Source organism: Trachurus japonicus, chromosome 4, assembly GCF_045865225.1.
Source record: "Trachurus japonicus isolate A0001 chromosome 4, Traja_1.0".
Taxonomy (NCBI): domain Eukaryota; kingdom Metazoa; phylum Chordata; class Actinopteri; order Carangiformes; family Carangidae; genus Trachurus; species Trachurus japonicus.
Window position 1 is genome coordinate 12,878,356 of NC_140910.1, and position 15,217 is coordinate 12,893,572.

At 40.4% G+C, this 15,217-nt stretch overlaps 1 protein-coding gene across 2 annotated transcripts in view; it reads right to left on the minus strand.

The window, feature by feature from the left end:
- ell (elongation factor RNA polymerase II) overlaps positions 1-15,217 on the minus strand; it is a 48,476-nt gene that overhangs the window by 24,815 nt on the left and 8,444 nt on the right. For both annotated transcript variants that reach the window (XM_085774069.1, XM_085774068.1), the window contains exon 2: positions 3,907-3,951. In XM_085774069.1, the coding sequence (XP_085630195.1) occupies positions 3,907-3,951 (45 nt within the window). The remainder of the gene's footprint in view (positions 1-3,906; positions 3,952-15,217) is intronic.

Genomic DNA, 15,217 nt, shown 5'->3' on the forward strand with positions numbered 1-15,217 from the left:
ACCAGCGTGAAGGGAGTGACAAGAGATTAGACAGAAACGGACATGTGGCGTTAAAGACCGGGTAAACCAAATTCAGTAATTTTCTTATTATCATATTAATTAGGCCTTAAATGTGTCCCTCAAAACATGTAAAAAGTATTTTTCCCATTCATCATTTCCTTGAGGAGCTAGGCCTCAGAGACTGTTCTGTGTGCAGGTTTTGAATGGGCGGGCCTAAGTCGAGGGCCGCTTTACGTAAAGCGGCCTTACTTACATAAACCCGCCCCCTGCTTTGCTCTACATATAAATACATTCAGCCAACTGACTTCCGAGGTTTTCCGTCCCACTTGCTCTTCAGTCTAGCTGAAACACTTGAAACAGCCAGCTAACTAAACGTAGTTCATGTTCACACACAGGGGAGACCACTACTGTCTTGCTCCTTCATACAACGAGTTTACAGCGCTAACGTTAACGTATTCACACCGTGATAAACAGCAGTCACCGTGGGGAGAGCAGCTGACTCCCCCGGTCACACACCCCTCGCAACGTTACACACACACACACAGCAGCAGCAGCAGCAGCTACAACACCGTCTCCCTCATTAACACACTGTCCGACCAAACAGCCTCCTCTCTCATCTCTCATCTGATCAAACCATTTCTTACCTTCACTCTGGTGTCTAAAACAGGCAGCAGCATCAGTAGTCATCCAGCACCAACAGTTTATTAATCCACCGATCGATATTATTCCCGTTTTGATCGTTACTCGCGGTCTGCCCGTTTCCTCCGTTTGCATTGTGTGAAAGAAAAAAAATGTTTTTTAGCCGCGGTAGCAGCCGTAGCCTCCTGGCTCCACCGTGTTGTTTCCCCCGGTCTCCTCCCACCGGGACACGGCTGCTGCTCAGCTCGGATGCCGTGTGTCACGGGCGCCGGGCGGTCTGGACCGGGTCTGGACTCTGTACCAGGTCCAGAGATAATTCACTGTCTCTGCTACTGCTTCTCCTGTCAGGAAGCTAAAGCTAAGCTAAAGCTAAGCTAACGTTAGCTAAAAACTTTATTTATTTTTTTCACACAATGCAAATGGATGCAACACGCTGACCGGTAACGAGATGTAAACGGGAGCAGCATGGTGGATTATAACCTGTTGCAGCTGGATGACTGCTGCTGCCGACTGTTTTAGACACCAAGAGTGAAGGTAAGAAATATTTCCTTTAGGTTTATCAGCTGTGTCAGTGCTGAGGACTGGGGTGTGTGGTGGAGTGTGTTTGAGGTCACTTTCCCGTCTTTATTTCATGACGACGTGTACATGTTTAGGTTGTGTGAAGTGAAGTCTCTTTGCCTGCAGCACGACCATATCGCGACACACCCCCACCGTCTGGAAGCAGACAAAATTGCTCATTTATTGACAACTTTGATGCAGAATTTTATATACTTAACGACTTTTTTAGTCCTCCAAATTTGACAGAGTGGTTAATAATATGTTTTATAGTTATCGTCCATTTATCGTTATCGAGGCAAACGGAACAATATAGCGTGATATTGATTTTAGGCCATATCGCCCAGCCCTACTACCAGCTAACAGCTACCATACGGTCATGACCAGGCAATAGGCCCAAGCTGGAATGAACAAGTTTGTGACACACTGCAACATCAATCTTTTTCCATTCTTCAAAAACGACCTCTTAGAGCCTGGATGCTCAATGGAGATTGATGCTCAGTGTGTGTGCAGATTAACATTATCATGTTTGCAATCAATGTAGCACCACTGTGTATTTTTTGTGCTTTCCCTATCTTCATTTCGAACAAACTTGTTTCAGTTGTTGCTGGTATGTGAAATCTGGTGCATGTCCACTGTCTTTTCTCTCTCGCTGCTTGCTACCGATCCGCATAATAAATTACATTTATAATAACTTTTTGAATGAATTTAGCGACACCACAAAATCCTGGACGGTCTGTATAATGTCCTATAGAAAAAAGGGTAGAATAAAAGTTATATTATATTGAGTATTTAGTAGTATTATGTAACACAACCTCTGCAATGATAAGGAATGGCTTCTCTGCAATACATTCTGTTGGTGGTAGTGGGGGTTCCGATGATCAAGAAAAGTGGGTGTGGCTGTTTTTTGGGCGTAAAACTAATGTTTGCGATCAACTCAGAATCATGAAAAACCCCTAGTTTGACCCCTCAGAAGTTACTTAAGGCCAAATTTAACATTACGGAATGTTCAAAAATCCAGTTATGGGTACCCCAACTTTGAGTAGTTTTTTAGGGGGTTTCCCACGGGAGTTGAATTTCAACATTTTAAGACATGATATTACGCACGTTCCTAAAGACAACTGTGAAGAAATTTCTTGGTAAGGATTTAGTTCCCAGATTGGTCAAATATCTGCTAAAATGCCCTTACTAATATCAAAACAATTCACGGTCAATCACTTAATTTAGGCTACGCTGCCTGCACACTTAAAGACCTCCTAAAGAGGCATTTTAAAATGTGTAAAAATGCTCTACTATGACTATTCTTTGATTAAAATTGCTTACCTACACGAAGTTGTTTAAAATAACTCTCCAAGACACTAAAAACACGTCCATTATTTCTCCCTCATCGAAAAATGTATCTTCTATTAATATGCATGACTGCCTGGTCAGGGTTGCTAGGTAACGGCGGTGCGCATCAGGGGCAAGGGAGACAGAAAGGTGATGTCAAAACACGAAGCTCACGTCAGGTTTCACGTGCAAGCTTGTGTTTCCTCTGGCGAGTAAATATAAATTTGAATGTAAACCGAAATGTGAATAAAGTTTATAACAAAGAAAAAGAAAAAAAAAAAAGACACACCGGGACTCGAACACGGGTCTCCCTTTTGTCACTGTCCTTAACCGCTCCTTACCCAAACACAGAGCAACGGCGCCGTCATCGCTGTTTAACGTACGTTACTCCCGCTTTATACCCTGTGCATATTTTATGTAATGAGATGGGGGAAAAATCAACGGGATTGGTTGCTATAGTTTTGTGACGCACGAAAACGGACTCCAATTTGAAAAATTGAATCCAGTTTTTTCAGAGTCTGGTATTGAAACTGCATTTTCAAGTCTAAAATGCTCAGTTATGGCGTGGATAAGCAATTTTGCTCCTGAAATGCCTTGTAGCAGAACCCACACACTAAATTGACATGTTAATCATTTAAAAAAGTGCATTTTTGGTTTAGGGGGTCTTTAATTGTAGTTGGTTCACACGTCATCCGTGAGTGTCTGCTTTCAACCAGCACGCGGTATGACACCAACACGTTACCCAAAAGAGAGCAGGCTACAATCTCTGTTGAAAAGACGTCAGTCTGCACAGTAACAGACAAGGAGCACTACAGCTTTCTAGTCTCAAAATCTCAATCATCAGCCAAGGTTACTTTTACAGACAGTATGCCATTCAAGAGATGTGGGGCCCGGTTGATATTTGGCATACAGAGTAGCCAAAGCCAAATTAAATCAAATCTTGTGGCCACTAACAAGAGGAGCTGTTGGGATCCATTTGTCTGAACAGGTCTCAGTGACAGGTCAAGCAATGTTGACAAAACACGTAATACATGTGGTACATCACTAAATTCAGAACAGCAATGCCAGCATCTTTCTACAGCAAACACTTTGTGACATGGCACTGAAGTGTCATGTTGGGGGAAAAAAAATCACAATAGCCAGTTTGCAGCTCACAGGTCTGTGTGTGTAAGTGTGTATCAGTTGGCATTTCCGCTTTTGTGATAAGCACCTCCTGGTAAATGTTAATTTGTCTCAGCAATTTATAACCAGGGCCATTCAGCTGGCCAGCTATAATGATACACTATGAAAAGTACATTTTTCTGTTATTTTTCATCAACACAAAGCTGTGCATGCATGTAATTAAGTGAGACATTGAGGACCAGGGAGAGAAAGGTGACTTACCCCTTGGTTTCCATTAAATCTGATCAATGGTCGCGATGACAGGACCTATAAAAGACAAATAACAGAATCATTCAATACACTTCCAGGTAAACACATTCAACTATTTCATTCTGGCAAATTTCCAGGTAGGAACTTGAAGGTTCAGGTTCCTCATCTTATTAACTGCTTACGGTATGCAAAAGCTTTCAACTGTTCAATATGAAAAAAAGCAAAGGAAGTGCAAATAATTCTTCATTGCATTTGCTTGAAGGCATGCCCTGCAATATAAATTCATACATGCTAATGTGTTAAACTCACCTTAATTTCTAAATATTTTTCTCAGAGGTGAGCAGGCACTTTGGCTATCATCTAGATGAAACCAGTTTTATGCAGGCTGACCGAGTTAAAAAACAAAACAAACAAACTTTGTTTTATAGAGCCACAATTTTAAAGCAGAACTATGCAAGTCGGCCGGAAATAGCTCGCTCCTTCGTTGGTTTCTCTTTTTTTCCCTCTCCGGAGCTCCCCCACAGTTCTGGGAGGCACATGTCACTGTCGTAAAAAAAAAAAAAAAAAAAAAAACTCGCCGCCGCCACCTCCTCCACCCCCCCTACACGTGCTTGTGTTTACTGCTGTTTGCTAAGCCCTGCTAACACCGAGCTAACGCTAACACGGAGCTAACGCTAACACGGAGCTAACGCTAATACAGCCACACACAGGCACAAAGACACAGACATACACACACAGGAATAAAGGTTCCAAAACGCGAAGGTGTGTGTGTGTGTGTGTGTGTGTGTCATGATGTATTACATTATCTTATAAAAGACCCATGGTGTGTGTATCTGTGTTAGCATTAGCTCCCCGTTAGCCACAAGCTGAACTTCATCAGTAAACATTTCATGTTTCCATGGTTTCCTCCGACTTTCCGAACTCAAACCAATCACGATTCGTGACATGCATGACGTCATATGCGTTCTTATCTCGTACTGCCGTAAGGCAGTTTCTCGCGATACTTCTATCCATTGACGAGATTTGTAACACCGAGACGGACGACTGATCTTGCAAGTGCGGTTTTCAGCCAGTGGGGGGGGTGAGCGCATTGGCCTAGACCCCATTCACCCCATAACAGGTCACTCAACCATCACAGTGACTCTGAGCCACAATAATTACAGCCGAAATCCTGCATAGTTCTGCTTTAATATGATTTCCTATCCAAAGCTATGAGATGACATTTTTCAAATTTGCATAAGCACAATTCATATCATGAAGAGAACTATGCCATTATTTTGGTACTGTGGACACCATATTCCTACAGGTTATATTTTAAAGCTCCTCATTTATCAAATTCAACAACTGGTTATGTGATTTCCTACAACTCAATAATAGGCCTACATTATTTCCCAACACCTTCAATTTATTTCCCTCAAGTTCAGACATTTGGCATGTCTACTATCATCTTCTCTGACAAAGGCAAGATAGAATGACTATGATTGTGTGTCTGTGTTGTCCAGTCACCCAGGTAGTAGGTACCTGCAAGTTGAAGCTAACCACCACAGCTAACCACATTTCTTAACATTTTCAGACACAGAGGCCCCAAAACATAAGAGTCAGATAAAGCCAGTCATGATCTGAGGGAGAATTGCAAAGACACAGTAATTATGCTAAAGTGCTGTGTAAACATGTTAATGAATAACATGTCATGCATATAATCAGTAACTAGGGTAGTTAATTATTGGCAGATTAATCACAAATGAAATAATCATTAGTGGGCGATGCAGTGTTACATAATAAATTGGTGGGGATTTGTTTTGTTTTAACATGAACTACCCCCAAGAATGCAGAATTCAATCCAACTAAAATATGATACAGAGACCAGTGGGATTTTTAAACGCAAGGTAAAATGGCCTTATTTCTCTACTAATTACGACAAGCAGAGTAATGACCTCCTAAGAGTTACAGTATGTCTGCTTTGCAATGACAGGAAAAGAGGAAGGGCAGAGCAGGGTCTGCACATTGTGTTCAGTTGTATCCACCTGTTTCAGTGTCTGGAGATGTAATGTTTATCATTTGACTTCCAATAATAAAAATGTACTTTTAATTTCAAATTAAGTAAATCGAGGGCATAGAAGAACGCTCATAGAAATTTTACAGAAGGCAAGAACAGAACTTTTTAAAAACAGAATTAAAGTTATTTCCAAACAAGATAATCTGAGCAAACTGACTAGTTAACAATGGTCCGGTGGAGAAACTTAAAAAACTTTATGGTCAATAAATGTAGCATTTCACTGACTACAGGAAGTAAGGATTCACGAGCATCAAAAAAAGAGGAAGTTGTTGGCTTTTCCTCTGTGGTGCTGATTTAGTGGATCAAATGACCTAACAGTTCAAGGGAGGGTAAGCCTATCAAAGACGCAACGTTCTTTGTACTCCTGCCCGATTCTGGCCCACAGATATGCAGCATGCATACAAAGCTTCTGTCCTCTCTAACATTTCATTTCTACACTTACACCAGATCTTTAAGTTTGTTCACTTTACGTCCAAACTATATATTTGCTGCCATTTACACTCAACCAATGGCCATGTGGTCAACTAGTATGGGATTAGTATTTGACAGCCTAGAGAGAGATAGGACACGGCAGCAGAGAGAGAAATAGGGACATGAAACAAAGGTTGGATTGAATCATGAATGTTGCTGTTATGTGGTATGAGGCTTAACCATTAGGCCACTAAATGCCCCAGGGAATTCCCATAGATTTTAGTTTCAAGGACCTGAAATAGACTTTGCCAGTAAAGCAAATCAAAGCATTATTTGATGAATCAATGCCACATATAAAGCCAGTGCCTCCTATGTGTAGCTATACACCCACAGATTTTTATTTTTTGTTTTCCAATTCTTCAAATGCTTCAATACATCGTAATCCAGGTATCAAAATCTGTTATGGTTCACTATCATTTTAATCATATCACCATTATAGTCTTTTTTCTAAAACATAATGTAGAGAGTTAGCATAATGCAGCAAATATAGCAGCCAGCTATATGTATCAATGATACCCACACTGAGAATCAGTCAGCAAAAGATTGTGGGGCCACTGGATTATAAATCTAAAGCTACGACATTATGCAGATGAAAGGTCATTTTTAAGTACTGCTGTTCAATGAAAGCTGCATTTGAGCAAAGGAATTTTGTGCAGAGATGTCGAGAGGTTGTGCAAATCCTGCCCAGACCTTCCTGCCACAGCTTTTGAGCTTTCAGATCGCTTTTCTAACCTGATATTATTCTTACTAACTTGTTTCACCAGATGCGTGGAGACAACACCTAGCCAGCTCATCCATCACAGACTAGCTATGTTGTAATAGTGCATTTACCGGCTAACACTGTAGCTGGTAATGATGGATTATTAATACAATAAGTAGTAGCTATACTGAGTCCGTCCTCACTCACTGACACACCCTTCCCTGTAACCACAGAAGCATTCAATCACCAGTGATCCATTGGAAACTATATTAACTGCTACCAAGTTGCAGTACAAGCATTCATGTGATCGTTTTTTGAGGGTGAGTGCTGGTATTTAAAAATCAGATGGCAGAGAGAGAATAGCACCGTTTGGTCAACCCTGTCTGCAGCTTCTTACTGGGTGCTTCGGGTGGAGGGCTCCAACTGTTATGGACGAGTCAGACGGTCCAAAACGCACGTTGGACTGCGATTGGCTCCTAGATTTCCTGTTTTTCAAGGGGGGCACCCCGCCAACAGAACGGTAGGGGAAACACTGCTTATGAAATTTTACATAGACATTCATGGTTTCACAAGATGAAGCTTTGGTAATCATGGTTTGACAAGTTTGTATCTTTAGTAAAGTACCTACAGAACTATTGGATGGATTGCCAAAAAAAAAGAAAAAAAAAAGGTACAGACATTAGTGTTGCCCAGATTGTTTAGTGATCCTCTCACTTCATCTCTTTGGCCGTCATCAGATCAAACTTTTCACCTCTACAACTCAATAAATGCAAAAGTAATGGCAATCTCATCATCATGTTGAGTGATAAATTGAAATGGTTAGCATGCATGCAACATCTGAAACTAAGGCCTGTCCAGACTAATCCATTTTTTTCGAATCCGGATAAATACTTTATCAGATTGGCCTCGCGTCCACACGGATACGGCGTTTTCGGGGGGTGAAAACGGTATTTTTTGAAAACGGGTCCCAGAGTGAGAAAATTTGAAAACGCCGCCCCAGCGTATCCGTCTGGATGGCCAAAACGGATTTTTTTCTTAAACGATGATGCCATACCCCCCACCTCTCTACCTGTAACCTGAGACCGTCTATGCCTGAGACACACACCGCTGCAGCAGCTACACACTGACAGTCTATGGACGTAACAACAACGGCCGACTATCGTCGGGTCGCTCAGACGCTGCGGCTGAATCGCGTCTGTTTAATCATCACTGATCATCATATTTACTCTGACACGACTCCCTGTCAACATTTAATCCCATGTTTGAGTTTGAATCATGGATGTATTATATTAACGGTTTGAATACAGCGGGGGACTTCTTCTTCTATTGAATTACAGCGGGGACATCCCGTCTTCTTCTCTGTCTTAAGTGTTTGTGTGTGGCAGCGCTGCAGCACCACACACGCTCCACACAGGCCTGGAGGATGTACTACAGCGTTTTGGGTCGTTTTCACTGGATCCGTGTGGACACAGATATTTCTGGAAATGATGCCGTGTTTACGGAGATTTTTTTCAAAACGATTAAGAAAAAGATTGGATTCGGTGAAGCCGCGTATGCGTCTGGACGGGGCCTAAGGGGAGCATGGTAGCCATTATATCTGCTTGTTAGCATCGTCATTGTGGGCATGTTGCCATGCCAGCTAAAGCACCAATTGTGCCTACGTAGAGTCTCACAGAGCCACTAATATATAAGTAGCTACTGTAGGTCTTTTGTAAAGACATGGCAGTTGGAAAAACTTTGGATAGGCAATTTCACCTTGTCTAACTCTTTGTGGGCTTGTAAAATCAAATTAGAATCTGATTTGAAAAAAGAGAAATAAGAAAGTGACTGTTTCAATTATCTTGATAACAACCAAAGATTGTTTCACTTCATCCAGAGGTCAAAACACTCAGAGCCTATCCAGGCACACTAGACCTTTCATGGAGCCACCCTCCCCTGGTTTACCCCTGCAATGTTTAACACAACACCAGTTTTAGCACTCCCACCCTTTGCCCTACCCCTCCCCCATCCCAGCAGTGCTAACATAGTGCTACCCTCAGCCTGTTCATTTGAATGGCCTGCTGACATGTCACTATTCTCTGGGACCTGAGCCCAGAATGTTCCACAGAGCTAACCTTAGGGACAGAGTGTGGGTCCTGACCATGGATCGATGACAAGGCCATGGATGATCTCACACACTGCCAACCAGAAACAGAATGGGGATCAGCTGGACATAGCATGGACCTGTGGCCAAGCAGCCAGTGACAAAAACTGAACCGATGACAGTGTTGTTCAAGTGTGTGTACAACAAAAACGCTTGCCTTCTTACTGTACCTTTCCCATGTGGTATTGACAACATCAACCTATTTTTAAACGCAACCATGGGCCTTCAGTTCTCAAATTATATTTTGTGTGAATGAATGTAACCCACAATCGGCTTATTACATATTTAGAGTCAATTGAACATGATCAGTGTGTACACTTTGTACACATTGTCCACAGTCAGTCAGACAAATAACTTAAACCTAATATAGCAAAACGTTGCAGCTCCTATATGAAAACAAAGAAATGATTTGTATCAGGTCCCCAAATTTGAGATTGAAAATTCATTCTTGACATGGGCAGCAGACGGCAAATCTGGCAAGTCCTTAAATTTCTCAGAATGTTTTGGCAAAAATATATTCTTCAAGGAACCTGAGCGTAAACAAGCCTGGAGCTTATAAACTTGGTGAACAGATATACATTATTTTACAATCAAAACTTGCTCTTGATTATCAAGTGTGTGCAACATTAAAATTGCGTATAGGAATTTCCATCAAGGCTACACATTTCACGAACCCTTACTGAAAACAAGCCCACAATATATGAACATGAACATAGGCTGTATGATATATTGATCACAATACGATGTATATTTAAGATATGATATGAGAGAATGTGGCACAATAATAATAATATATTCAATAACCATCCTTTTTTTCATTCTTTTTAGAAGCCAAAATTTAAAATTTTATTGGATTAACTGCCCTGCCCAACACATGAAAGATACATACAGTTTAACACTCTACTCTGGTAGTGTAACATGAGAGTTAAAAGATTTTTGTTTTGTAGTAAAAGCACACCGTTATAGCCATATCTAAATCCCTATAGGAATGTCATCCAAATTGTGCGGCGTTCAGCTGAATAAATGTCACACTGATGAGATGTTCCACCTGTCTAGGATTTCAGAGGTGGAAAGAGCACTTTGTGCCGCGCACACTGTGTGAGGGTGAAATGGTACGGCATGTTCCTACTCTCAATATTCAGTGTGCCTGCATCCTTGTTGACTGTGTCCTGTGTGTGAAATGTGGTTTAATAGTTGTGACAGAGCTGTGACAGAGGAGTATTTGAGGGAGAACACTAGGCTTAATTGGACCTACTTGTTCGTGTATTTACTGCAAGTGGCTCTTCATCACTAGGAAAAAAAACCCTTTGCTGCTTTTACCAGTTTTTCATCTGATGAATGCAGAGTTACCTTTGATCTTGTGTTTGAAATGGCAGTGCAACTTTCTTTTGTTTTACACCACTTCTTAGTTGTATGGAACGATCAGTACATCAGTTTCATGTTACAAATACAAAACTATCTTTTTGAATTATTAATGTGAAATATTTATGTCTCTAGTCCCACGACTTCTGCAACAACTACGTGGTGCTTAAAGAGGAACTGTGCAGGATTTTTACCTTAAGTATGCTACATTTTTTTACCTTAATTAAACAGCTTTGGAGTAATGGTGATGGTTAAATAAATGACTTGTTACTTGCTACGGGGAGAGTGGAGGCTCTCTGACTTCAACGTAGCGTCTCTTGGTAGAAAAAACCAACCTTGCAAGATCAGTGCCACCGACCTGGTGTCCTCGCTCTCGTTTCGGGGTCACCATGACACGAATGTGCCCCATAACCCATAATCTTAATGCGTATGATGAATAAGGTTATCTACCACTCTATTGATTTCTTGCTTTCTTGCTGGCTTCGTTAAAAACAAATGCACATGGCCAAAAGGAGGGTTAGCAAAAGAGTGAAAAAGCAACCAGACGCATACTTCATTATCAAAAAATGTTTTCCTACATGCATCACGGATCGAAATACTTAGCCTATCTCTTCAATCATTTCTTTCGGTTAGCATGGTGCAGTAGAGCAACCATCCGGTATACAGAGCAATACTGTACAGTTTCTCCATATAGTCCTGTCAGATTAAACCTCAGATGACAATCATTTAGTTTAACTCATGACAATGCAGTACTACTGTACTCTGGGACATCAATTGTAAACCCCCATGCTAAAATAGTCCAGTAATTTTAGGCCAAAAAAGGGGTCAACGTTAAACAAATTGCAACAGAAGCAAACTCAACTGATTTTGTATCCTCAACATGTCCTGAGTGAGGGAAAAAAAGCCCCGAAGAATCCCATTAGGGGAAAGTTTAGAAAAACACCCAAACATATCCCATTTATACGCATATTAAAAAAAAATTTCACGTGTATAGGGTAAAATTTTTAACCTTTAGATATCTCCATGAAAATTACTGAGTTGATTACTTACATTAAGACAAACAAAAAATGTATTACAAGTTTTTTGAAATTCTTTGTTAACATGAGCAAATTTGCATAAATTTGCATGAATTTGCATAAATTTTAAACCGTTTTGACGGCACATGTATATAAGGTGCTGTGGTGGTACCGGCATGAAAACTGGAATGAGTTGACTCCATCGGTCAACCAACAAGTTGACCACTTTAAATTTCAAGATGACTGCAATTTTTCAAGACAGCCACATCCTTAGTAGAGCAGGTATGACATGAGCAAACAGTGCATTCCAATTACGTATGGCTAATTTGCATACATACAACACCTGATCTAAACATAGAGTAGAGCAGGTGAAAATGTCTTGTTCAATCTTGTTAACATATAATATGTTAACAAGATTGAACAAGACATTTTTTAACTGTAATATGATATTACAGTTAAAAAAGGAATGGAACCAATTTAGGCTACCCATGAGCATTAATAGAGACGGAGCATGTCATACCTGCATGTGGCTATCTTGAAAAATTGCAGTCATCTTGAAATTTAAAGTGGTCAACTTGTCGGTTGACCGATGGAGTCAATTCATTCCCATTTTCATGCCGTTACCACCACAGCAACTTCATATATACATGTGCCGTCAAAATGGTGCAATTTATGCAAATGTATGCAAATTTGCTCATGTTAACAAAGAATTTCAAGAAACTTGTAATACATTTTTTGTTTGTCTTAATGTAAGTAATCAACTAATTTTCATGGAGATATCTAAAGGTTAAAAATGTTACCCTATTCACGTGAATTTTTTTTTAATATGCGTATAAATGGGATATGTTTGGGTGTTTTTCGAAACTTTCCCCTAATGGGATTCTTCGGGGCTTTTTTTCCCTCACTCAGGACATGTTGAGGATACAAAATCAGATGAGTTTGCTTCTGTTGCAATTTGTTTAACCTTTTCTCATAAAATGACTGGACTAAGATTGCACAATATAAACATTATTTAAGATAAACTTTGATACAGACTGACAACAAGGTGTATGGTTTGACCGGCTACCCTGACATTATTGTCTTACGACATAATTGTTTTGCTCAGTTTTGTTTTCAGATTTATCCATGTTAGAGAGCCATAACATCAAGGTTGCACTTGGATATGCCACTATTGAACTTTGCCTTTTTATCAGCTCCAAAGCAACAACCAAAACCACACGTACACAAAATAAAAATTGTTAGTGTATTGCATAAATGTGGTATCAATGTACCATGTACCACCACCAACCTCATCAAAAAAGAGGAAAACTGAAAACCTTAACTGAAAACAAAAGTCAGTATCACTATTTTCAAACTTTGTAAACAAAACTCTCTTGGGTTAATTCCTCTAACAGCTGTGTGCTTCTGGTAATCTGAGGCCTTGACAAAAGCGATGTGAAAGTGATGACTTAGCAGACATTAGTAGTTGCTAGCAGACTTGCAGTTCCCATGATGTATCATTTCATCTTTTCATGACTGTTTTTGGTGTCACATCCTGGAATTAGAAAACAAAATAAACAGACAAAATCGGTCAACAAAAAAAACCCAAACACCTTCAATAGCCAAACGTTGACCTAAAATATCTCGTTTCTTTGCTTACACAAAAATCTTTTCATGCAACTCAATTTCCATGGCAAAGAATAGCAAAGTTCATTAGTAGTGTTACCAGCAGCTTCAGGTGAAGAATCCCATAATAACCAACAAGTATCTTTGAATTCAACTATGTAACTAAAAGAAGTGTTAGACATCAGTCTTTTATAGACATGCTGTCTCACAGCAGAGGCCTGTACTGCGAAGGAGGCTCAACATGGCCAGGCTTTGTGTTCATGATGCAGCTCAACCAAACCTCAGGCCCCGGTCCAAGTTACCACGGTACTACGAAGCTGGTTATCAACTTGGCTTGTTAAGTCCGGCTCTCAGCTTCATGCTCTGTGCGCGTTCACATCAAAAGGGGCGTTTGGCGTCATGATTCTACTTCTGCACGAAATTTAGTGGCAATGTTCAGCCAAGAGCAGCAGGTTGTTTTAATGGAGAGAGTATGAGTGATACAAAAAAGCACGATCGCAGCCTGAAGCAACAGTGTTGCTGCAAATATGACAAGAGAGGAGGCTGCTTTTAATTTCTGACAGCTACTTTTAAATATGAAGCTTTATTCATTTTACTAAATACACTTGACTAGAGCAACAACAACTGTCATTTTAAAGGGACAACGAGGAGCAAAGTGTTTTCACATTACATTTATGAGCCTCCGCGCGCACCGTAAAATTCTTTGACCGGCGCAAGACGGACTCATGTTTTCATTCATCAAGAATTAAAGTCAGAGGTTCAAAGAGGTTCACATACTGTCGTAGTTCCGACCATAAACAGCAATGCGGCTGCGTTATTCTCATGACTCGCCACGAAGGTCGGCTCGACCAGCGTTTCCGCCACCACTAATAATAACAAAATAACGATAGAGACAGAACGATATACTTATCGAAAATGGGCCCATTAACAAGTGTGGGTAGCGGAGATTCATCCACATTAACGTGAGACTTTTTTATAACCAAATAGAAACTCCTCGTTGTCCCTTTAAATTGTGTTTTATATTGTTTTCATATATTTCACTGATCGCAATTATAGAATACGAGTGTGTGTTTTATTGAAAGCGAGGCTGGGTGTGCGTATGAAAATAGATTACAGTGGGTTTTTTTAGGTGCTGTGGCTACAAGCAAATCTCATATTGTCTCTGTACAAAGACAACAAAGACCTTTTTAAATGTGAAAGCATCCTAGACTTATTCAAGATTTGCATTTGGGCAACACTGACATAACAGTTGAAACATCTAAATTAATTTATTCATGGACACATTAAGTGAAATTATTAACTTTACCGATTATCCATCTGATAATCCGACTGCTGCGAGCGCACAACTTCTTCCAGTGGTGACTGACTGTATATAAAATTAAAATATAGGCTATAGCCTAATATATAATGAGCTACTGACGCACAGCTCAACGGGTGAGGAGAACAACTGTAGGCGGAGACGCTCAGAGAGAAAGTAAACAGCAGCGGATCAGTGTGATCTCTCCCTCCGTAAAAATGCTCCGTTCTGATCCAGCTCCACTGGACTTTCAAAGTAAAGGTGACGCAGCTGTAAATGAGTTAAATAGTGAAACAGCGGCGCTTTTAGCCGATTTTATGATTAAACTCTGAACATAACCTGGTCGGGACCGGGCTCTCTGGACCTGGCAAATTTTGTTTTCTTTGTGCATTTACAAGAAAAAAAAAGTAATGGCAACTAGGCTGACATAATAATTTGTGCTCAAAAGGAAACTAGAAACACAATGACAGATTGCATCATTAGAAAATAAGAGGGATCTCCTTTCATTGTCAGTCTTGCATGGGGGCAGAGATTCCTTAAAAGGTATGATTCAAGTCAAATGTCAAAATGAATGGTTAGGTTCACTGTTGCGATCCAATGAATGTCATGATTAGAGCATCATACTGCTCCAATACTGGTCAAATCCACAGGCACCGAGTGTGTTTGCAGACTA